Genomic DNA, 24,210 nt, shown 5'->3' with positions numbered 1-24,210 from the left:
TATTTATTTATTTTTGCTGGACTATTGTGGCTGACATGGACTCTCTACATCATCTTTAATATTTCTTAAATGACAAAAATACTAAAAATGTCTGCAATATTACTGGGTGCCACACATTAGCATAACTCATGATTTTATGGCACCTAGTAGCCTATAAACATGCTGTTCCATTTTAGCTTAGTGTAAAACTTTAATTAAAAGCCCAGTCCCAATTAAACACCCAGTCCCTTTTAGGGCCTGTCTTAATTAGACGCCTGGTCAAATTATGTGTCCATTCCTGATTACTGTGTAAGTTATTCATATTCATTTGGTCTGTAAGGGTCCTACATTCGAAGGGCTCAAAAAGATTTTTCATAAAAATGAAACCAAGTTGTGAGTATTGTTTTAACAGGAGAAAGTGGTGTTGTGTCGGTACACCGGGTGCCATAATCCCCAAGTGCTGTAACTCTCTCTGATGTGCTGTCTTTTGGAGTGAGATCAAATAGATGATTCATAATTGATATATTACTTTAAACCTAATTTTGATACAAGTAATATTCATACTGGTTTAAATAAACAACTTGATTGTGTTTCCTGATCTTTGCTGAGCAACAGTTTTGTGTGACAGCAACTAAAGGCCTTTCCCATATAGACGCCTGTCCCAGATAAAGGCCCATTGATTTCAGAAAATAAGAGCCCAGGCTATTAATTGAAGTTTTACGGTAATTCTTTTGTCCCATTTGACCTAAATGCATCAAGCAAAGAAACAAAACAATTTCCCATAAAAAAACAAGTGTATTGTGAGCATAATTATATTTTACAAGTCAGATATTAAATAAAATGCAACATCCTACTGTCATGTTTTTGTTGTTCAATCCTTATGGTTTAAGCTGTAGCACTCTAATTACCTAAAGGAGAAAATCAACATGCTACATAGCTGGTAAGTTCTTGGACCAGCGGATTTTTGAAGCTTTGCTCTGCCCATACTAGTTATCAATCAAAATGATTGTTTCGTGTAAAGCACATTTGTTGTAGCAATGCAATAACATGATTGGTGACCGACTGCTGTAAAGCCTCATTTGTCCCATTTTACCTGATGCCTCAAATCGCCTGACTTAACCTACCTCAGATCACTGAAGTCGCACAGGTGAGTTCAAGTCAGAAAGCAGACATTTCTGAGAGAACATGAAGGCAACGCTGTAACTCCGGCGGGGTCACGTGCCATTGGGACGCGGAAGTACAGAACCGTTGTTTTGCTAATCAGTAGCACGTATGCTAGCACCGCTAACCGAGCTGCCTCTCATTATATCAGTTCTATTGGCGTTAACAAGTAAACAACACCCATGGTCAGGTAAGAATAAAACGGTTAAACGACTATATTTTCCGGTGTAACATATCATTAAACGTGTATTGTTCGGTTTAACGCTAACGGCGAGGCTTTCTTTAGCATCGACTGTGACTCTCAATTTAACAGTTACCTTATATAGATTATTTATGTGGTATTTTTCTGTGTTGTAAACAGCCATAGTGCGGGTGTCTTAGCTGTAGCTGTTGATATGACCACATACAGGTGCAAGGATTACCTTCAGCCAATTTGCACATTAAATCAGAATGAAAATTCAACATATGTACAACCCAGCACTGTCATGTGAGAGTCAGATGAGGTCGAGTAGCAGGGTCTGGTGAAGAGGTGAGGGTTTAGTTCACGACACTGTCTCTGAATAACGTTATGACAGTTTTGTGGTATTGGATCTAACAACAAGCTGACTCTTTGACTGTCAAAATACCACAGTTTCTTTTAGTTTTTCTTTCAGTTTTCCTGTGATCATCATGATAGGTGAAAGTTTCACCACAGTCATTTTGATCCCAAAGACAGGAATGAAGTTCCATGCTCAAGATCAGGGTTTGACTGTGTAATACACAGCCTTGTTCTTGATTATAAATCTGTGTTGTTGTCTCACAGGATGACCCAGAAGCACTGCCTGGAGGGCCAGGTGTACTCAGTGCCTCTCATCCAGCCGGACCTGAGGAGAGAGGAGGCTGTGCATCAGATAGTAGATGCATTACTCTACTTGGAGACCATCTCTACGGATATTTTCAAAAGGCAAGCTCAGGAACACACACACACACACACACACACACACACACACACAAGCACACACACAAGCACACACACACACAGATGACAGAGGTAGGAACTTAAAGCAACAATTAACACAATGGCTTTGTAGCAATTCTTTAGCTCGTGTGTCATGGTTTTCCCTTGGTATGCAAATAACAGAGTACTACTTGTATCATATTAAATTAACATAATGTTAACATGCATAAGATGTGCAAAAAGGATATTCGATCAATTGATTAATAGCTCAAAAGTCAGTTTAACAAGTGATTAGTTATGGTGATATTATTGCTTTTTTACAAGTTGAAAAATGTTGTTGTTTATGTCATTACAAATAGTCACTAGTTTTGCTTGAATTTCTCTGTGTTGTCAGTAAGTTATAATAGATGCATTATTTGTGACATTTTTAATAAATAAATAAATAACAAAAAAATGATTATTGAGAGATGAATTAATCATGACAGGACTGAGTGTTGTGCCAAGTGTTTTTTTTTTTTTCCATTTTCTGTAGTTTGTATGCTCTTTGTCAGGGCTGTTTTCATTAGCGGTTATCTGTTATTTTTTTTGTTATTATTAATTTAATTTGGTGAATAAATACAATTAAAAATGCTAGACGGTAGTGGGAGTGTTGACACTACCAGGGAATAATGAATGAGGCCAGTTAAAACAAAAACTTTTAAGACTACATAACAGGAATCAAAAAGGTTGTTGATATCACAGCATCTGTGCCAAGTATATCTGGACATTAAATAAACGATTCAGTGCATTATACTGACAAATCCATACTCTAAGCCACATCATAAGTGTCTCCTGTAACTCTGTGAGAAAGAGTGACATTTATTAACATAATTGTTTTGCCAGTATAACCTTTTGAAAGCTTATGTGTAGTAATTAGATGATTGATGTCGAATGATTAATAGAGTACAAAAAGAGTTGTACATCACTCTTATTAAATGCATGAAGTCTATAATGACTTAATGAATTCATTGTCAGGATTCAGCACCCTGCAGAGTGTGTATAAAGAAGGAAATGTGTAATAGGGTTTCTCAAGTTACGTATTGCTCTAAATTGGATTGTGTAATATGGACAGATTTTTTTTTCTCTGTGTGTTGATGTGTGTATGTTGATATTCATGTCGGTGTGGATGTGTGTGTTGCTTCCAGGGTGTCTGACAGTGTAGAGAAGAACCGCCGCCAGCTGCAGAGCGTCACTGACCGGATCAGATTAGCTCAGGCCCGTGTTGACAAGATCAAAGGCAGTAAAAAGGCCACCAAGGTAACATGGCGCCTCCACTTTGGCAAGCAGCTTTACATATATTGCACCTATGATACACAATAGAGACACAATAAGGCGACAGGATCACTGAAAGCAATAATTAGCCCCGTGTTTGTCAGCTACGTCAGCTCTTTTCTGTGTGTATAGGTTTTCTCCAGTGCCAAGTACCCGGCTCCGGATCGGCTTCAGGATTACTCTTCTATCTTCACCGAGGCTGCAGACCCCTCCTCACAAACTCGCCCCCGACGCAGGATACAGAATAAACTTCGACCCTTTGATGAGAAGGCCTTGCAGGTGAGATAAACACATTAAAATGCTGACTACATGAGGAATTAATGCAACAATAAAAATGTGACTTGTAAAGGAAGCCATGGGTTCACAAAGTGTTTAAATGTTTTGAAGCCCACAAGCCACAGTGCTCTAACTAATATGAAAGAGAATAAAGTGCGCGCCAGCCTGATAGTGTTGGGGCCTTTTCATACAGCTGACACTGCTAAAACTGCGGGTTCAAAACAGGGATAAATAGAGCCATGATTAATTTCCATTTACATGGCTTTTATCTTCCTGCTGAGAATTATGACACAGCTCTCGCTGTGGTCATACGAGGACAGGAGGGCTTGGAGCTCAAGTCTCGACTCCTCCATATTTATGCAGACTGTAGGGACAAACTCCCATGACCCCATCAATATTTATGCAGGAGTTAAGAGCAGTTCCTCTGTCCCATGACCAGGACAGAGTCCACCTTGTTCCTCTAAAATTTAAGTTTTTTTTCTGCATCCTGGTAAATGATTTACAGAGGAGGATGAGCAGTGTGATTCCTCGATAATTGAGATATACTCCCCTGGTCTCTGTTATGTGTAAATGGGAGACACCGCCTCTTTTGCCAGTGAATTAAGCACTGTGTCTAATGTCATTGTGACATCCACGATGATGTAGTGAAGCATAACTTGAACCCTGAAGCAAAACCCGTAATCTACGTCCAAACCCGTACCTGTGATCCTGAGCTCTGAGTAACAACCAAAAGAATGAAATCACTGATAGTAGAAGCCTAAATGACCGTCCTTCACAGGGTGCCTGGGCTCACCCTTAGGGGCTTCTCTGTCTTGTTGAAAAGAAGCAAGTTAAAGTGAAGGGAGGATCTGATGTCTCCTGCACGCCTCCCTGAGGAGGTATTATATATCCTGTCTGATCTGGAATCACCTCAGGAGCCCTCAGGGAGGCAGGGAAGGACATCTGGGCTGTGTTGCTTTACCTAAAACGACCCAGACCTGCACCAGTGGTGGAAGATGGATGACTCTTTATTCAATATAACTTTAAACAGCACAGAATTCATGCACATGCTTTGAGGGCCAGGTGGATTTGGTCACATGTCATGATGATTATCAATGAGCCAGGTTCTTCTGATCTGATAATGTCTGAATAATTAAAATAGAGCTGCAACAATTAGTCAATTAATCAAATATACCATCAACAGAATATTAATCAACAACTTCTTTGATGATCAGTTAATCATTGAATCATTTTTAAAGCAAAAAATGCTAGAAATGTGATATTTCCAGGTTCTCAAATGTGAGGATTTATTGCTTTCCATGGTCTTACATCATATTTAATTTAATATTTTTGGATTTGGAAGTGTTATTTGGACAAAACAAGACGTTGATGAAGGCACTTGAGGCTCTAGGATATTGTAACAGGCTTTTCTCACTGTTTCCTAGTGTATTGTAGCTCAAACAATAAATCAGTTAATTAAGAAAATAATCTACAGATTAATCTGTAATGAACATAATTGTGAGTTGCAGCCCTAAATTAGGAAAACACTGCCATATGAATGTGAATAAATACCTGCCTAACTCAAAACAGAACAGATAGAGCCTGACAAAAACTAAAACTTTGACACGTATTTGAACGTCTGTTAATACTTGATTATACTGGTATGTCCCATGTGAACATGACATGAATGTAACAATATGGGAACCCTTTTTTTATTTTATTTTATTTTATTACGTATGATTTATTATTTTTATTATTCTTGTTTTTTGTAGCCTATAAAATGTCTGACATGTAAGGGAAGACTTCATTTTGTTGTTGGACAAAACTCTGCGTGCTTTCGATATCCTTCTGGATGAGAACACAGTTGCTGCCCAGTTCTTTTAAGGAAAATTAAAAATCATTGACACGTGTTTCAATTAATTATTTGCTCTGGTATGGATGGATAAACATTTCTAGTAGGGATGGGGGGGCGGGGGGAACCGATGCAGCAAAGTATCGCGATATTTTTGTGTGGCAGTATCGTATCGTCACACAGTGCCAAGTATTCTTTTTTTTTTTATTGTTATATAACTTATAAATATAGCCTACTTGAATAATATATCGGCTGCTTTTTAAGTCCATTACATACGTTTTGCTGCAAGAAAAACACTGAAATGAGATTTCTTATTAGATAAAACAGATGTTGACAAAGTTTCCCTTTGGGGATGTTATTTGCAGTTGAAAACAGGTAATAAATCACAATATATCGCTACGTATTTTATCGCAATACCTATCGCAACACGTTTAAAATCGCACTAATATCGTATCGTGGAGCCCCTGGTGATTCCCACCCCTAATTTCTAGTGATACAAATATGACACAAGCCTGTTATAAAGCATGCTTCACATTCATGTGCTACTATCTGCATGGCAAATTGGATGCCACATATTTCTGCTATTTTGTTGTTGTGCTAACTAATACTTTTTTTCCCCACACAAACAGCTGCTTTTTCATGATTAGCAGCACCCATGTTAAAAAATCATTTATCGCTCAACCAGCACTGATAAGCTTTCATCCACGTCGGTTTCAATTTTTCACAGTTAAATAACAAACTCACAACCACTTAATGAAACGTTACACTGGCTGTAATGGACGTCATGGCATTTGAACTGAAACATTTTGGATGGAATATTCATCAGACCTGTTTGGGTTATTCTACAGGTCTAAAGATATGACAGAGGAGAGCACATCAGATCAGCTTTATATTAGCGTCATATTCTTTTTTCTTATACTTGATTAGATGGTAAAAAAAACAGCAACATAGAAGTATAAAAATGCAACGTGTGATAATGTTTCCGAAGTGGTCTAGTGTCTGTGTCTGTGTCTGTGTGTGCACGGCTCAGCACAGGCTCCTGCATTATTTAAAGTGAACACCACAGTTTTTCCATTACCATCTTAGGAAACTTTAAGAAAACCAGCATATTTTTTGCTGCGTCTGCTTGGTCTTGCAATGTGTTGGTTTTTGTGTGTGTGTGTGTGTGTGTGTGTGTGTGTGTGTGTGTGTGTGTGTGTATCTGTGCGTATTTGTCGGAGAGGGCGAGGAGGGAGAAATGAAAACACTGCTGGCAATTTTCTCTGGTGCAGAAATGTATTATTCAATATCCCCCCAGAAGCAATGTCCCCAGCCATATAATTCGGTATTGTAGTGTGGGCGCGCATGCATCTGTGCGCAGGGGCACTTTGGTGGCATTTGTGATTTGCGTTATTCCAGAAGATTTACTTGACATTTCACAAATCTGCCTCTCACTCTATGTCTCTATGTCTTCCTTTCAGGAGAAGCTGATGTATTTCCCTGTGTGTGTGAGCAAGAAGAAGAGGTCTGAGGATGAGACAGAGGAGGGGCTGGGCAGTCTGCCGCGCAACATCTCATCTGTCAGCTCCCTGTTGCTCTTTAATACTACAGAGAACTTGTGCGTCCACACACACACACACACACACACACACACACATACACAAGTAGACAGATACTAACTGTAAGAACAGATTTGATTTCAATCCGTTCTTCATATGTCTGGATTTGTGTGCTTTTAAAGATATAAGAAGTATGTGTTCCTTGATCCTCTGGCGGGAGCTGTGACAAAAACGCACACGACACTAGAGACAGAGAAAGAGGAGAAACCGTTTGACGCACCATTGTCCATCACGAAGAGAGAGCAACTGGAGAGACAGGTACCTCACACACCATTTTCCAAAGCGAAGACATTGTTAATTAGACTGTTTTATATGTAGGATTAGTAATGATACATTTGATGATTAATGCTGTCTCTGATCTTTTCTCTCAAACAGACGGCAGAGTCTTACTTCTACGTGCCAGACCTGGGCCAGGTGCCCGAGATAGATGTGCCATCCTACCTGCCTGACCTGCCAGGCATTGCAGATGACCTGTCCTACAGCGCAGACCTGGGGCCTGGCTTTGCCCCATCAGGACCCACACACAATATCCCTGATCTGCCCTCCTTCGCTGAGGAGAGCAATGCACAGGGTACCCACACACACAGACACACACCTCTTAGTTTCTCATTGTAGTTTGGGTCGATGCTGGGTTTGTAATCTGATGACTTTTTTTTTTTATTTCTTTCTCTTTCAGGATTTCAGCTCCAATCTAATGCTGCGCCTCCGCCACCACCTCCCCCACCCCCTCCTCCTCCTGAGCCCGCCCTCACTCCCGCCATTCCTGCAGGAGCTCCCCCTCCTCCCCCTCCTCCGCCACCGCCTCCTGTTGACGGCCCCACAGAAGTTTCTCGAGCACCAAGTTCAGGTTTGTCACAAGGGCTCCAAAATGTCCTAAATATTTTCTTAAAAGCCCCAAATTTATGGTATTCCCTGAAGAAATCTAACCTGAGTTACTGTTTTTCTGCTGTCCTGATATTCAGTTCAGAGTATTGCAGACCGTGTTTACTTGGCATTGTTGGGGATCGTTAAGCTGTGATCTCTAGTATAACAGAAGTAGGGCTCCTGCCCTACCTATGTTCTGCAACTTAAAAATAGTAGCATCAGACAATTTTTGCCTCTTTAGGAACCAGGAGTGGAATTTAGTCATCCTCAACATTTGTGTTATGGTTACAGAATGATGAATACCATTGGAGAACAATTAGATACAAAATAGGTTGGAGATTTCCCTTGGCAACTATCATGTTTTTTCCAAAAAGTGTACAGATTTTAAGCATTCTGTCCTCTCAAATGGCTTGAAAAATTGTGCTGCTGTAAATGGGAAAATATGGAAGTTTGCCCCCGGACCCTCTTGGGTTTGGGCTGAGCCTCGAATGTTTATAACATCTGGCTCCATGCCTGTTTGTTGCATGCACACAACTCAGAGATCTTGTACTGGCTCCACACTACAGACTTGGAGGAGTATGATCGAGCTGGACAGTGTATTAAAGTGGTGAAAACCTGCTCCTCCTTCACACACACACACACACACACTGAGAAACCCTGTTCACTCGCTCTTGAAATAGATTGTCCTTGTTGACATTAATGTGCTCAAAACCCAAATTACCACTGCTACCGGTGACTGTCTCTTCTGTCTGCAGGCCCTGTGTCTGGTGCTCCCAGCGAGGTAGTCGAGCCATCAGACGGCCGTGCCAGTCTCCTGGAGTCCATCCGCAACGCCGGAGGCATCGGCAAAGCCAAGTTACGCAACGTCAAAGAGCGCAAGATGGAGAAGAAGAAACAGAAGGAGCAAGAGCAAGGTGTCGGATTGTTTGAGTGAAGATGTGGTTCCTCTCATGTTTTATTAACTGCTACACGATGCAGCTTTAACAATGATGAGAAAGTCATGCAATCAAAGCACAGCATGTGACCAGTGTCTGGTTACCGTTCACTCATGTCAGGGTGTGAGCGTTTGTGTATGTATATCATATAGTTATATTAAAGTTCGTGGCTTTGTGACCTTTGCTTTATAAATGGCGACCTCATTAAAAAGGTTAACTTGGCGTATTGTTAATGGTCTGACCTGACATCAGAGGGCGTATGTTTGCCTTCATTTCTGGTTGGTTGGCCAGGGCATGACCTAACATTTCATATTTAGAGAGAGCTGCTTATACCGACTAACTTGATAACAAGTTTTGTTGTAATTATGCGCACCACTTTGAAGCACAGCACTGGGGAATGAGTGAAACGGCTTCGCTGCTCCAATACTAATTAAAAAAAAAAATACTGATTGCATGATTATTTAGTAACTTCCTGTCTTTGCCTCACAGCAGTGGGAGCGGCATCCAGCGGCGGAGACTTTATGTCTGATCTCTTCAATAAACTTGCCATGCGAAGGAAAGGTGAGGAATACTTTTTATGTGAAACAAGGTTAAAAACGATGGTGGTTGGAGCTGCGTACATTTAAATAATGTGTCCTGTTCTCTCTGCAGGCATATCTGGTAAGGGTCCAGCTGGTGGGGAGTCTAGCGAGGCTCCAGCTGGTACCGGCGGCGCATTTGCCAGGATGTCAGATGCCATCCCACCACTTCCTGCCCCACACGCGGCAACAGATGACGATGATTGGGAAGCATAACATGAAGGACAATGAACACTTAAAGCGCTGATAATGAAAGCAATCAATAGTCTGGGATAATTTTGTGTACAAAGGACTTACATTTTCATCTGATCACTTAACAACATTGTAAAAGTGATAGGGTCTCTTGCTAACAGAAACTCTAAAGTGGCCAATAATTGGCTTCCTAATGATAAGTGCGCTGATTTGTGTAACCAGTTGAACAAAACACCACTAAAACTCAAATAATAAAGCAATTTATTGATAACAGTAAAGCATATTTTCATAAAATTAAACTAAACAGATACTATTAGAACAGTCTCTGAAATCATAGAAGCATTTCAGTAACATCTTTCCATTAAATAAAAGTAATTTTCCCATTACATAACACCTAACATGGAATTCTTTAAATATTTAATATCTTCTTCAAGGGTAAATCAGTCACATGGATTCTTAAGCCGGAACTGTGCCTGCTCTCTGTGTAGGAGCTGCTTCAGTAATTCATTTCAATATACTCAATTAAAAAAATATCCAACTTGTTCCAGACTGAAATCAAAAACACTGCAGGACAGATACACCTGACTTAATGTGATAAATGGCCTTTGTCTGCAGTGTTATTCATCTTCACCTCTCTACACCAGAGATGCTAGCAAGCCAAAAGGAAATAGGCAACTTACGAAACATTTGGAACATAAAGTAAAAGTATGATCCCTGGCTGACCCTTGAATTCCAGCCAGGAGAACTCAGAGGTCTGACGACTTCAAAATGCTCACGACCACTGTTGCACTGGGTTCTTCCTAACCTTGGTGTTGGGAAATGTCCAGTGTAAGTGACACTACACCTGCTTCTGCTTCTTCTCCTGAAAGAACTAGGAAAGAAGAACATACAGAAAACAAACACACACATTTTAGTCATGACACAATAGTTAAAGTGTGGATACATAAGTGTGCGTACTTGTGTCTCACCTTCCGTAAGGCAGCAAAAGCCGGGCCAAAAGTCATGTGTGCGCTCGTGCGATCTTTGATCCACGTGGGAAGTTTAGCGAGCGTCGCAGGTCGAGAGTAACGTCTGTCACACAGCACAATGGAGGAATAGTCGCCACGGTGACGGATAGCTCTTCCTTTGGGCAGATGAAGTCAAATACATATCATTACTGATCGTGCAATATTGATGGCATCAAATTTCAACCAATTAAAAAGATAGTATGGTTACCTATGGATTGATTGACAGCCTTCATGCACAGGTTTTCTATCAGTGCTTGGCCAGGACTCCTCCCTCCACTGTGAGGCTGAAAAACAAAATGATGATGAGAGAGCTTCATCTCAGCACTCCTATGACATTCCACTTGTTTAGCCAGGTTTGTGGATACACTGAAAACTAATAGGACTGTTAAGAGTCTCACCAGGTGTTTGTCCAGATAGGACATCTTCTCCTGTAGCTCTGGGGATTTGATGTTAGGATAGGGCATCCCCACCATCACCACACACCTGTCATCACATGCAAAATGAGAAGAGCATTTAGTAGTAATATTCTTTATAAAGTATGCAACTGCCAGCTGTCGATGTGCTTCCGAATTACACACACCTGCCCAAGTCATCGGAGAAGTTGATGCCCTCGCTCATCTTTCCTCCGACTACAGAGAACAGCAGCGCTCCTGTGAGCCCGCTGCTGTCCACAGCACTCCTCTAACAAAAGGAAAATTGTAACATGCATGTCAGTCGTAGGGGCAATGCTGGTGATGAGGGCTGCTGTTTGAGCAGTGACAGTCTTACCTGGATACAGCGGGAGAACTCGCTCAGCACCTGCTCAACCTGGTTGGCTTTCTTTGGCTCCTGGAAGATCTGAGAAAGTAACTGTGATAGCTTAGAGACTGTCTGTAAAATTCACTTTGAGAGTGATGCACCTAAAATAGTGTGCCCCCCTTTGATAAAGGGAAAGTTCAGATTTTTTTAAGTGGGGTTGTATGAGGAACTTTATCATAGTAGAGCTGTATCAAACATAGAAAGTCTTGGTTGACTGATATTCTGACTACTTTTCAACCTATCAATCGGTTGATGGGGGAAAAAAATTCTGCACATTATCTCTAGGTTAACTAAATCAGCCACAGTGCAATGAATGTGTTGGTGAAGATTCTGAGTCATCCAGGTGATGGTAATTATAAGTACTATTGCAGGCAACTGGACTTGCTTGAGTTTCTCGAGGATGTTTCACCTCTCATCCAAGAGGCTTCTTTAGTTCTACAAAATCAATCAGTTTAAGACTGCGCTATATTTTTTTTTTTAAAAAATTGACAGCTTTACGTTGCCATCACACAGCGATTTCAGATGGGGAACTGAAGCATTTATCTCTGCTCTCTTCAAAGCCACCAGACCCTATTAACGAAAATAGTAATTTTACCTCACATGACACAGGAGCTACTGACCTACCGCTGCCTTGATCTGTTAGTTTGTTTGTTATTGTGTGACTCTGGTGAATCCTAAGTGACCCTTTGAAACACCAAAGTCACACACTTACAAAAAACAAACTAACCAATCACGGCAGCGGAAGACCAGCAGCTCTCATGTCTCATCTCTCTCATCTCATGCAAGATAAACACACCGGTTTTGTCAAAGGAGTTGGCTTCGACCTCCACCTACTCTAGGTAATACACTGACTATGAATCAGCACCTCATACAACCTCACTTCAAAAATCCAAACTATCCCTTTATGGCCAGATAAAGGCAGCTTTCTAGGGTGATGTACCTTCTTCTTGTTAGCCAGACGAGTCAGCGCACCGCTGGCCTCCCAGTGAGACATGATCCGTCTCGAGTACTCATAAGAAGGGAAGAAGCAGACGACCCCGCCTGGGACAACGTTACAGATGTTGGAGAGAATGCGCCCTGTCTCGTCCATCTGTCAACAAGCACAAATTTGCTGTAGTACTGGTGTAAACACTGCAGCTATACTCAACAATATCACAGCAAGAACTTCTTAAAATTGTGTGTGTTACCATGCGTGGAGAGTCTCTGTTTTGGAAAGTGAAATCCAGCTCCTGACCAGATGGACCGCTGCACAACACGAGGGGGAGAATGTTTTCAGGAGGAATTACATGACCTATAGAGAGAGTTTACAGGCACAAACAAAGTTATTCTATTTATTTTAATATAACACAAAAATGAAATAATTTTATATACAGTTCTGACAGCACAATGCACGTATTCAGCATGCAACATAAGTAAACAGTGAACCAAGATAATTTGAGTTGTGTTCAAATTTCACACAGATCTTGTGAATCTAAAAACTAGGCATGAGTCGATAATGAAAATTTCATGTCACCATTACCCTGGCCAAAACAACTGATTTATAAAATGATCCTGACAATCATCATCTTAAAAATTGCACTAAAATATACTGGAATCACTTTACTATACACATATTATACACACATTCTATACACACATACAGGAAACATATTTTTATTGCATCACAAATGAATAAGACACACAAAAAGGGCACACCCTTTTTTTTGTTAATGATCATTTTTAGTAGAAAAAAAATCTTAAAAAGCCAGGCTTTTCAACTATTTGAAATGGCGGCATCTCTTTTGAAATGCCAATGCTTGATTAAGATCTTTTGCAGTGTTTGAGGTTGGTGCGTAAGCAGCCTGTTTTTGCAGTCTATTTTATTTGTGGTTGCCCAGCAGTCTCTCAGGGTGCTGCTAGACGCAATTTTCAGGATTATTCTAGGATGGAAATGTGCTAAAATCAACGAATAGTTAGTGTTTTTTTAATCACGATCCACAATAAAATCTTAAACTGTTCCATCTGTACAGAGAAAACAGTTGTAGTACGTGCCAGTGCCACAGATGATGATGATACATTTATTGTCAGCTCAAGTCAGACATTTTTCTTTCCTCACAGATGCTCCATTTGCAAATATGCATACATCTAACAACATTCCAGACCCTTCAATGTGGATTTGATCTGTGATTAAGCTCCATATTTAGTTTTAGGATTGACCAGTGCACAAACCAGTGCTTCAGTTTAACCTTATTAAAACATGGCACCCTGCATCTTCAGTTTAGTAGTAGCAACTCATATTCACTGTTCAGGACATGATTGGGGTCAGGGACTGAGTTATTGGCCTGCCTTAATATGTTGTAGTGTTAGGCGGCTTCAGTAAGTCTCTCCAGGAGTTGACCTACAATCTTTGAGCAGATTTCTGATTTAGTGGAGCACTTTTAATTCAAAGTGGAGGACAGACACTTGAACCATGTAGTATTACAATACTGGAGAACACTCATAATCACAGACGTAAAAAACAAAGGAATTCTTTTGAAATTTGCACCAAAAGACTTTGTGTTGTCTTTCTGCAGACAGATTCAATGTGGTCTTTCAAGATAACAAATGGTCCCTCATTACCCCCAGGCACATGTAGGACAATACCTGCTTGATTTTTTCATTATGGTTAACAATCATGGCTGCACGATAAGCAAAATAAAAAACTACAGCTCCTTTGATTTGGACACCACACTTGTTCATGTTATAATTTCGATAATATTTCAATTAACTGTGCAGCCCAAATAACAATAGGAACATTATGAGAGTCAGATGGTGAACCAGATACAATTTACTCTGCTTTCTTTGAGTAAATCTCAAGAGCACAACTGTTTTTCAGGAGGCTTATGATCAAACAATCCTTAATATAGGGTCTATTGTTTGTATACAGTGAATGGACGAATAATTTAAAGTTTAGTCCATATGATGGCATCTTTTTTATCATCTTCTCTTGGTCAGTTCTGATATAATCTTATCACCTCCAGCATTCGAACCTGGTGCGAGTTAATGATGTGATTTTTATATCTCATCACCCCAGCTGAAAATTAGCAGTCATGCTAAAAGAATCGGTTGTTATTTGAGTTTTTGTCAAGCAATATATTATTCATCAAAAACTTCCCCACACAGAAATATTGATAAACACTTCACTGAGAGAGAGAGAGTGTGTTATAAAGGCAGAAAAAGAGAAACTCCACAAAGTACTGCGGTGTTATAAAAATGGGCCACTCACCACAGGAAAACTCTGTGATGCGCTCCTCTCCCACTCCGGCGGAAAACAGTAGCTCTTGTTTGAAGTCTGAAACCTACATATCACATCTTTCAGAATGAGAAAACTCACACAGCAAAAAAAAGTCTGAGTTTATTTTAAGCGGGATTTAAAATAACTTACAGGCTGCATGGTTCCTCCTGCGATGATGACAGCCCTGCACTGCTTCAGCACCTGGGCAAAGTGGACGGCTGGATTCAACAACAGGAACTTGACACTGCTCTCTGACAAAGTACCTGGACATGAAAGAGAGAGGGTATTTATAACACTTTGACTTCATTACTGCCCTTTATTTTGAGTTGTGTTTTTTTAAAGCCTCACCTTGTCTGTGCACCACCACTCTGCCGTCAGTGTTGCTGTTGGTGAGAGCCATGAAGAAACCCTCCACCTGCATCATGGGAGATGCAGACAGCGCTTTCTCTGCCTCTGACCCCTGCTGGTCTGCTGAGGAAACTGCACACATGGGAGCACAAAGAATAGATAAATCATAATGATCCACCAGAGGAATGCTACATTGTTCAGTGTCTGCTGACTGCAAAATGGAGGAGTGTGAGAAATGGCTGGATGTGAGGTGCAGGGGCACGGTGTGAAAATAACGCTAATATTCACACACCCAAAACAGCACTAGATGTCCTCTGTGACGAGCAACTTGCTCATCTGATAACAACGTATATAATTCTTCTGCATGTGCACTTTACAAACAAGATAATGCGGGATATTTTTATAGTAGCGGTTTTACTGTGGGTAGTGTCTGCACAGTGGACTTAGTGATTAGTTACTTCTCTTAAAGTAATTGAATTACTCTACCAGCTGCATATAAAAGTAATAAGCCACTAGGAAAAGTAACTTTCCTGTTACTTTTAAAAATCTACTTCAATTATCTCATTAATGCACACAGGAATACATTACTTTTGTGTTGCTGTGGCAAAGTGTGGGACAAGACAGCTGTTGAATCTTATCTATGATTGTACCCATTATCACTATGATGAAAAGTAAGCAGTGGAAGTCAAAAGTTGGCTAAAATAAAATAATTGTTTCCCAGATATTTGGCAGAAATTTCTTATTATGATAATGAAGTAAAATTGAATAATGAATAAATGTAATAAAATTGTTATTTACAAAACACATAAACACACACAGAGGTTTGTCCTTTAAACTCAACACAGGCTTCCCATACATATTCATGCACAAAGTTTCAAAACTTTTCCATGACTTTTCAAGAACCTATCATAAAATTTTCATTGTGGAGAAGCATGCACTTCACTGTGTCTGCTGCAGTTGCCGGCCTGGTTACGGTGCTTTTCACACACCCATGCAGGAGAGTCCCATTACAAATGCCGCCACACTACGCTACATATAATGTAACATCTTAAAGTGGAATTCTTGGCTGGTATAAGTCACGGAAAATGACGACTGTAAGTTTTCCATGATTATCAAGCATCAGATAGTTTGAGTTTATTTGCCTTACTTGACACTCCACATCCTTCGATACAAGTACTGTGCACCACAATGTCAGTGCTGAAACAATATATGGTGCAGCCCTAACTTGACACAACAAAATTCCATGAGTTTTCCATAACTTTTTTTTTTTTTTTTTACTATTTTAATGACTTTTCCAGGCTTGGAAAATGAGATTGTGAAATTTCATGACTTCTCCAGGTTTTTCATGACAGTGGGAACCCTGTTAGCGGTAATTCAAATCCTGCACAGAGACTAAAACTCTCCACTACAGGCCTCATCTGTTCTTGATCTCAAGGAAGGACTAAGATGTCCATATTTCATGTCTATCATTTTATCATATTTACATCACTGTACATGTATTATGTTGACCTGTTCTGTACACACAACATCTATTGCATGTCTGTCCGTCCTGGAAAGGGGATCCCTCCTCAGTTGCTCTTCCTGAGGTTTCTACCATTTTTCCTTACCCACTGTGAGGATCCAAGGGCAGAGGGATGCTGTATGCTGTAAAGCCCTCTGAGGTAAATTGTGATTTGTCATATTGGACTTTATAAATAAAATTGAATTGAAGTATTTTCAGAGTGAGCTCAAATTGCCTGAACTCTGGGTCACTATGTGCAGTGACAGTCTAATGCTTATTGACTGACTGAATCAGCCACGCTACTTATTGCGCCGCTGTAAAGTTGGGTGACTTGTGATGCGCTGGTCAAATGACAGGTCCTGCACTGTTCTGAATAACATTGCCTGCAATAGTCCACCATCCACTTTCTCTCCCTTTCTTCTGTCTCTTTCTCCCTTAAACACACACAAACTTAAGACAGACGGACTTCAGCTCTGCTCACCTGACTAGCGCATCACTACAGCTCATAACCAGGAAAAAAATCTAGTGAATAGGCTGACAAAAGTAACAAGTAATGTGCCCATTCACATTTCAGTAATTGTTACTGCATTATTATATGGTTACTTTAAATTTGTTATTATTCACATGTCTATTTACATGTCCAATTACCACCAAAAGTAGTGGAATTGCAGTTATATGTTATTTTGTAAATTGGTACTCCTTACACTGTTCACAACACAGTTGTGTGACAGCAAATTCATTCTGAAATCAAGCAGTTCAAGCTTTTACTGAACAGGTTCCCATTTCCTCAATTATTTTTATATGTTGCTACAGTAATGCCACATGTCTGCAGTGATGATCTCCAAAATTTGTTTTTAATTTCTAGGTGACATAAAATCAGCCCTCTGACCTGGCGCAGTGCTCTGGTTGCTCTGCAGTGTTTGAAGGTAACGGTTTAAGCCCTCTGTGCGTCGGTTCTCCTTGTTGGAGCTGCTCTGGGTGTGCACACTCACACCTGATCCTGCGTACTTCTCCACAAAGCCACTCAGCTGCAGAGAGAAGACACGTTTGGTATTCATGGGATCATTTCACAGTAGATCACTCAATATTCATGTAAGGCCTAAATCAATACATAGACATTACACACTTACTTTTCTGCTGATCGTGCTCTTCTCAAAGTATTTCTGTAACTGCAGTGACAGAATGACATTGAAAGAAGTTTGAAGTTTAAATAAGGTGTTTAAAAGCCAGGACTGTGATTTTTAACAGCATTATAACACTTTTAACTACCTTAAACAAGTTAATATTGTCGATCTGAGCCTTGAAGAGGAAGTTATTAATAGTGAGCATCTCAGTTCCTGAAAGATAAAGAAACACGACTGGTTAACAATTTCTCCTTAGAAGTGTATTAGCGTGTGTTTATGTGTGTGTATTATTCGCTGACCTGTTTGTGTAGCCTGGCTCTGTGGATTCTGCCCCACCTTACCTGCAAAGAGAACATTAACATCGTAATTGGAAATTTTCTCCATAATCAATAATTTAAAAATAACGTTAGCCCAAACATGCTCACCTCCCAGCACCTTGACAAGCCCCTCAATCACAAACAGAATCTGTTTGATGTACATGAGGTTCTTTGCCTTCAGCCTGCTCCTGATGTAGAAACATAAACATGAAGCATCAAGAGGGTGAGACAATATTTAATTTGTGAGTAAGCACATCATTTGAGACTGTGGACTCACTTATAGCGGTCGGCATACTGGGTGAGCTGCGAGTGGGCGCGGCAAAGCTGTAGAAGATTTACAATTCAGTATATTGCTAAGAATGTGACGTGATTTAAACCTATGTTTTGTGTATTAATGTGTTTACCTGCGCTCCAGTGAGGTCTGCACTGTGTATACAGGAGAGTGTGTCGCTAAGATTGTGAGCTTCATCTATGATCACCACCTGTAAAAATACATATATATTAATCATCAGGGTATCTACAGGTATAGACAAGTTAGATTTGAGACTTTAAGACCTTTTAAACACCACTTTCAATTAAATTTAGGACCAAACATGTGATGAAAATACACACCAAAATTGAAATTATACTGAGTAAACACATGATGTCAGTTCAAAATGAACACTAAGGTAAAATGACACAGATGATACTCTCTGTGCCGAAAAAAATCGAGCAGGCTGGCTGGTAAGGCCTTATTTTAACAAAGTGGACTCATCTAAATGTGCAGAGGTGGTGAAAATAGGGGTATTTTGTGCATATAGGTATTGCGTCGCAGTCTGTTTCCCTCCTGTTAAAATGATGTTTCGCATAGCGCCACCACCAGAAATATTTGCAGTGACTTGATTACAAAACATTTAAGACCCATCAAATCCGAGTTAAGACAATTTAATGCTTTTATTTTTTATTAAATGTTTCTCTGACATTTTAAGACTTGTTAAGGACCTCAAATTCCCCACAATCATTGTGTGTTTAGGTTTTTGTTTAGAAATAATATTACAATGTGCCAGCTGTTAAACTACTTCTGAAACACTGTGTTTTTACCATCACCTGGGCATTTCAAATGCTGACAGTTGCTGAACAGGGAAACCTGAGAGAGAAACAAAAATAACAACTAATCCTACCTGCCCCTGCAGCTGGACCCCTGCAGCCTTCCTTGTAGCTTCATGCAGCAACATCTGATAGGGCAACACCACCAACTGTGCAGACACAGTAAACACACACCATACAGATTAACATTAAAACTTCAATCTGCTCACAAAAAGCTCATGAATAAATAAAAATACTTCGAGGAAAGCAGTGCAGCAACCAAATAATCGCCAGAGTAATAAGATACAGGATTTAATGAACTGAGTACAAAGAGGAGAGTGATACCTGTGCAGGGGGAACAGCGAGCCGTGTGGTATAGTAAGGACATGCATGTGTTTCTCTGCCTTGCTTCAGCATCTGCTCTATATCGTGGACTGTCCCCAGAATCTCGTCTCTCATCTGCTGCATTGCTGAGGATTTGTGATAGGGACACACACTCTTCGCTGGGCCTCGCTTACGTTTTGCACCCTCTTCTTGATGCGGCTTCTCTACAAACGGCAGAAGAGGCAGCACTGTAAGCAAAACTGGTCCTATTTATGTGTATGTTTTGAGACAGCTCTTGGGTTATGGGAAATCTTGCTGCATTAGAAACATTCATTCATAATTCTATAATGTGTTGTGTTGTCTAATGTTGTTTATCCGTGACTCATTATTGCTGCCTATCTTAGACCAGGATACTCCTGAAAAAGCTTTCCTGCTTCAAATAAAGGTAAAATAAATGTTTAAAAATTGCAAATCTCTAACAAGTTTGGAGCAATCTGGCCATGTTCTCCCGTGAGATTGGTAGCTGTGGAGCTGGTGTGTGAGGGGTTCTCACCATGTTTGTTTTTCTGCATCTCCATGCAGCGGTCGTTAATGCGCTGGATGCTGCCCAGGCGACGCACCTCCTCGTTGATACACAGATTCTGGAGAGTACACAGTTTTATGTTTACTGGGTAAATACCATCAGATGTCAACATTTATAATCCTGTTTTACCGACTGAATACAGGAAACAGTTCCTGTTTGATTCCAAGCTTTGTGTGGGGCGGACAGAAATGCAGATGTAATAAGCTATATTTTAATTTAGATTTTTTGCCATGAAGTGACATTATTTTTGTGATTATCCTTCATGAGGAAGATCTAGTAAAGGTATAAATTACTCCAGAAATTCTGAAATGTGTTCAATTGAAAACGGCCTGCTCCTACTACGTAGAAACAGATTAGACAGTCTAGATCATTCTTGAAGCCTGTAGCAGACAACATAAACGCAAAGCTTTCCACTCAGACTGAAACATGTCACTTAGCTCTATGAAAGAGATGAGCATTTTCAGTGATTTCAATATTCAAATACTTGCATTAAATTACTGTCAAATACCACAGTACTCACTGGAAAAAAAATCTTATGTAAGAAAAGGATCCGAAATGAACACCAAAGCCAAAATGTAAGAGTAGGGATCATCAAGATTAGCTATGATAGGCAAGTTTAAGGGACATAAATCACACTGCACATATATTTGGTTTATTTTGTTGATATATTCCCAAACATCATGCAAACGTCTGGTCACCATTCTGCCTGTAACATTAGATCGAGCAATATCTGGCTGAAAATGTTGAACATTATGTGTAGCTGCGCAGATCTAACATTATATAGCTATATAGATCTGTGCAGATATTAATAAACAGCAGTTACAACACTGCATCCTGTCCAAAAATGTAAACATTAACTATAGAAAAGGGTCAATGTAGGTTTACATTTTTTATATGAAGTATAAGAAATATAGACCTAAAGGCGGAGGAGCCGTCATGTGTGAACTTTGCATGTTCTCCCTGCGTCAGTGTAGGTTTTCTCAGATTGCTCCGGCTTCCTCCCTCAGTCCAAAGACATGCAGGTTAATTGGTGAATGTGAGTGTGAATGGTTGCCTGTCTCTATATGTTAGCCCTGCGATAGTCTGGTGACCTGTCCAGGGTGTACCTTGCCTCTCGCCCAATGTCAGCTGGGATAGGATCCAGCCCCCCCATGACTCTCAACAGGATAAGCGTTTACAGAAAATGAATGAATGAATTTATTAGCTGTTTTCTTTTTACAAAGTAAAACAAAAAAAGTGATTACTATATACGTTAAACAAACACTAAAGATGAGATTTAACCACATAGACTAAAATCTAACCCTTGTGCTGGCAGTCTTTTGAGTGTATATGTGTTGTAAAAGTATATTAACATTAATAGTTATCCCAGTTATCATTTGATGCCATGTCCTTAACTTGTATATTGATAGCCCTGTTCTGTCAGAATGACTTACACATGTGTCCTGGTGTGTACTGGTAACAGCACTGAACTCTGACCTCTGTCTTTTTTTAGGAGCTATAAATCAGCACCAGCGTCAGGGCTTTATGGAAACTGACACATGTAGCCTATGGTGGGTCACTTTAAATGATGCAAGCATGATGATGAAGGATGTGTGGCATTTGCCTTTTTGGGGTTAAGCTTGTTGTATCTGCTGTTTTGGGAAAGGTCAGTGACTTATGTAAGCAGTGGAGAACCAATCCTGTAAGACTTCTGTGTTCTGCTGTACCTATAAATAACTTCTGACTGACTTTCTTCTCAGAGAGAGAGAGAGAGAGAGAGAGAGGGGGGTAGTCAGGTATAATCTGTCCAAAATATACTGAATACAACATCATGAAATGCTTTGTGTTTTTATTTCCTGAGTGTTTCCATCACAGTGTGTGTGTGCACATACCTGCCGTGAGCCCAGTGTGACCAGACTGATGTCTTTGCTGAAGGGGCTCTTTTGAACCTCATGGACAAATTGGGCCAGCTGGGAGTGGGTGCGACTGCAGTAGTAAATCTAAAATCATGCGTATGTATACAGGGTTACTTCAGGTTAATGTGCGACACTCATCTTTATATTTGCAATGTCTCTCTCGCACACCTTAGTGACATGTTCTTCAACCAGGTCGTCGTCTGTGTCGTCCTCAGCACCACAAAATCTGAGCATGAGAGCAAACACACCATGCTGTCATTGTCTGTCACGATGATAGAACATCTGATGTCACTGGTAACCAATCAGCAGCCGCCCTCACCTGCTCTTGGTCTTAGACTCATCATCGCTCTCATATTCTGCGATGATAAGGTCCTCGTCCTCTTGGTCTCCTTGTGTCTCCGTTTGTTCCTCTTTACTGAGCTGCAGCAATTTGAATGCCTCATCTTCTTCACCACTCTACAGACACATTCACAGACATTCATGTACTGAGCTATAGAGACTCAGCTTGCAGTGATTTTTGGATAAATTTCTGATGCCTTGGCTCTTTAAAATGCCACTGTGCGAGGTTACTTACTTTTCTTTTCATCGCATACTTTAGTTGAATGTTGTTCCTGATCATTTCTAATCGTTCCTCCCTCTTCTTTCTTTTTAATTCTTCCTCCTGACACAAGAAAAAACAACCAATAATATTCAAAACCTGAGCAGGTGAGAAGATGAAGTCCCAGAGATCCACACCAAGGTCACATCTGAAATACACTGACATTCTTGCCTTCAAAAAATTGTCAAGAGTGTTCAAGGTTGAACAGTCTTTTCTGTTCAAAGACTAAAGTGATATTTTTCAACACACCTGCATCTGAGACAGCTGGATGTGCAAATACCTTTCTTCAAACCAAATGCCTTCAAAAAATAAAATAAAAAAATCCAGGAGGTCTCAAATGAACTTTAGTCGATTTGCGTTGGTTTGTTAGATTGCCTATGCTTGAAGAATGAATATATGAGATTATTTCATAAATGGAGACTTCCTGGACTTTGTTTTTGTACATATACCTTTCCTACCAACCATCAGAGCCAAGCTGCGTTTACTTCCTTACTGTAACCTGCTGTAATCCTCACCTTCAACTTCAATACCAAATCACGCTCTGCCTTTTTCTGCACAAAATCGGTGATCCAGTCAGGCTCTGCCGACGAGCTGGTGGTGGAGGACCGTGCAGTCGACGTGGACAGAGCTACTTCTCCTTCATGCAGCAGAGCAGCTGCCTCCTGCCTCTTCTTCTCCTCATAGTCAGTGAGCCAACTCAGCGCTCCACATATCAGACTCAGAGACTTGCCCTGGGTTAAGGGACAGACATGTTGAAAACACAAAATCATCAATAAAATCTAAAGGCTTCTGCTTTGATGTCTCTTATATGCATGCACACATACACACCGTCCCAGTTGGACTTTCAAAGATCCCAACTTTGCCCTGGTCGAGTGCAGTGTATAGGGCCTGCATGAACTGCTCCTGGATGTGATAGGGCTGGTAGGGAAATGGAAATTGACTTCTTCCACTACTCTCCATGCTGGTGCACCTTCCTGGCTGATGACAAGGGTTTATAATTAGATCAAACCTTTCAGTTCAGATATGATCATCATGAAATGAGCCCCTTCATCGGCTGAACAGCCCACACGGTGTGTTTAGACTGGCTTGCAGTAGCAACTCCTGATAGTGATGTTATTGTGTCTAACATGAGGCACCCAGACAGTCAACCTTATCAAAGTCATGACGAATTTCCGATTCAGTTTGCCTCATTTTACTCCATCACCTCAAATTACCACATTAATGTAGCTCATCTGTCAACTTCAGAGCTACACTTCGCCTACATGTTGTGTCAAGCAGCTAAAATCTGATGTTGTCACTGCGAACTTTATCGCTAGCTGCCTCAAACATCCGAAATCCGTTTATTAGCTGACGTTTTATACATACTGCTGACCGTAAACCTTACAGAGATGATATATGAGATATATAAAAGCTACTTACCCGCAGATATCCTTCAAAAACTAGCTTTATTTTGTGTCATTACATTCAACTCCCGCGCCAACACACAGCAATGGGGAGGGAAGCTGACAGAATCTAACCAATAAGGAGCAAGATACACTAAAGGGTGCTTGTTTTAATATACTGCAGTGCTTGCGCGGGCGGGGCTATGTACAGATATAGCATATTTTATTCATTAAACGTGCTACTATTTGGTAATTACAGGATGTTTAATTAAGTTAAGTATTAAATACTTACGTCATGGCATGCTATAGTTGCGAATTGAGCCTTTGCTGTGGTCTCTGTAAGTGCGCCGCCC

General features: G+C 40.4%; 2 protein-coding genes across 4 annotated transcripts; one reads left to right on the top strand and one right to left on the bottom strand.

Moving 5' to 3' along the window:
* The first annotated feature begins 1,203 nt into the window (after positions 1-1,203).
* wash1 (WAS protein family homolog 1) lies at positions 1,204-9,940 on the top strand. The gene is made up of 11 exons (XM_049574985.1): positions 1,204-1,330; positions 1,943-2,083; positions 3,262-3,373; positions 3,521-3,667; positions 6,956-7,092; positions 7,216-7,351; positions 7,469-7,664; positions 7,770-7,940; positions 8,713-8,871; positions 9,382-9,453; positions 9,544-9,940. Exons 1-11 carry the CDS (start codon positions 1,323-1,325, stop codon positions 9,684-9,686), a joined length of 1,422 nt encoding a protein of 473 aa, XP_049430942.1. The 5' UTR covers positions 1,204-1,322; the 3' UTR covers positions 9,687-9,940.
* Positions 9,941-10,116: 176 nt separating this feature from the next.
* Positions 10,117-24,081, bottom strand: ddx11 (DEAD/H (Asp-Glu-Ala-Asp/His) box helicase 11). Of its 3 annotated transcripts, XM_049574984.1 has the most exons (28): positions 23,895-24,081; positions 23,304-23,453; positions 22,991-23,206; positions 22,452-22,538; positions 22,197-22,333; positions 22,046-22,103; positions 21,854-21,961; positions 19,953-20,040; positions 19,421-19,623; positions 19,171-19,245; positions 18,415-18,492; positions 18,288-18,334; positions 18,119-18,198; positions 17,993-18,034; positions 17,839-17,906; positions 17,700-17,738; positions 17,459-17,597; positions 15,069-15,200; positions 14,871-14,983; positions 14,712-14,784; positions 12,655-12,758; positions 12,408-12,557; positions 11,438-11,506; positions 11,250-11,350; positions 11,068-11,152; positions 10,878-10,953; positions 10,631-10,785; positions 10,117-10,533 (listed from the first exon to the last, which is right to left on the bottom strand). In XM_049574984.1, the coding sequence occupies exons 2-28, from the start codon at positions 23,433-23,435 to the stop codon at positions 10,501-10,503; spliced, it is 2,688 nt and encodes an 895-aa protein (XP_049430941.1). In that variant the 5' UTR covers positions 23,436-23,453; positions 23,895-24,081; the 3' UTR covers positions 10,117-10,500. The 3 variants fall into 3 exon arrangements, with proteins under 3 accessions (XP_049430941.1, XP_049430939.1, XP_049430940.1); XM_049574982.1 differs by having other exon boundaries at positions 10,117-10,785; XM_049574983.1 differs by having other exon boundaries at positions 10,117-10,785; positions 23,304-23,449.
* Positions 24,082-24,210: the final 129 nt, after the last annotated feature.

The sequence above is a fragment of the Epinephelus fuscoguttatus genome, linkage group LG4, assembly GCF_011397635.1.
Source record: "Epinephelus fuscoguttatus linkage group LG4, E.fuscoguttatus.final_Chr_v1".
In the NCBI taxonomy this organism is placed as follows: domain Eukaryota; kingdom Metazoa; phylum Chordata; class Actinopteri; order Perciformes; family Serranidae; genus Epinephelus; species Epinephelus fuscoguttatus.
The sequence above is the reverse complement of the archived record's forward strand: the minus strand, read 5'-3'. Positions and strand labels throughout refer to the sequence as shown.

Excerpts from the sequence above, each read along its gene's own strand:
- ddx11 (XM_049574982.1), bottom strand. The coding sequence starts at position 23,435 with ATGGAGAGTAGTGGAAGAAGTCAATTTCCATTTCCCTACCAGCCCTAT. Across the intron at positions 18,199-18,287 it reads CAGTATGCCGACCGCTATAA|GAGCAGGCTGAAGGCAAAGA; the intron begins GTGAGTCCACAG and ends TTTCTACATCAG. Across the intron at positions 10,786-10,877 it reads GGCTGTCAATCAATCCATAG|GAAGAGCTATCCGTCACCGT; the intron begins GTAACCATACTA and ends ATCTGCCCAAAG.
- wash1 (XM_049574985.1), top strand. Across the intron at positions 7,093-7,215 it reads TTTAATACTACAGAGAACTT|ATATAAGAAGTATGTGTTCC; the intron begins GTGCGTCCACAC and ends GTGCTTTTAAAG. Across the intron at positions 8,872-9,381 it reads ACAGAAGGAGCAAGAGCAAG|CAGTGGGAGCGGCATCCAGC; the intron begins GTGTCGGATTGT and ends TTTGCCTCACAG.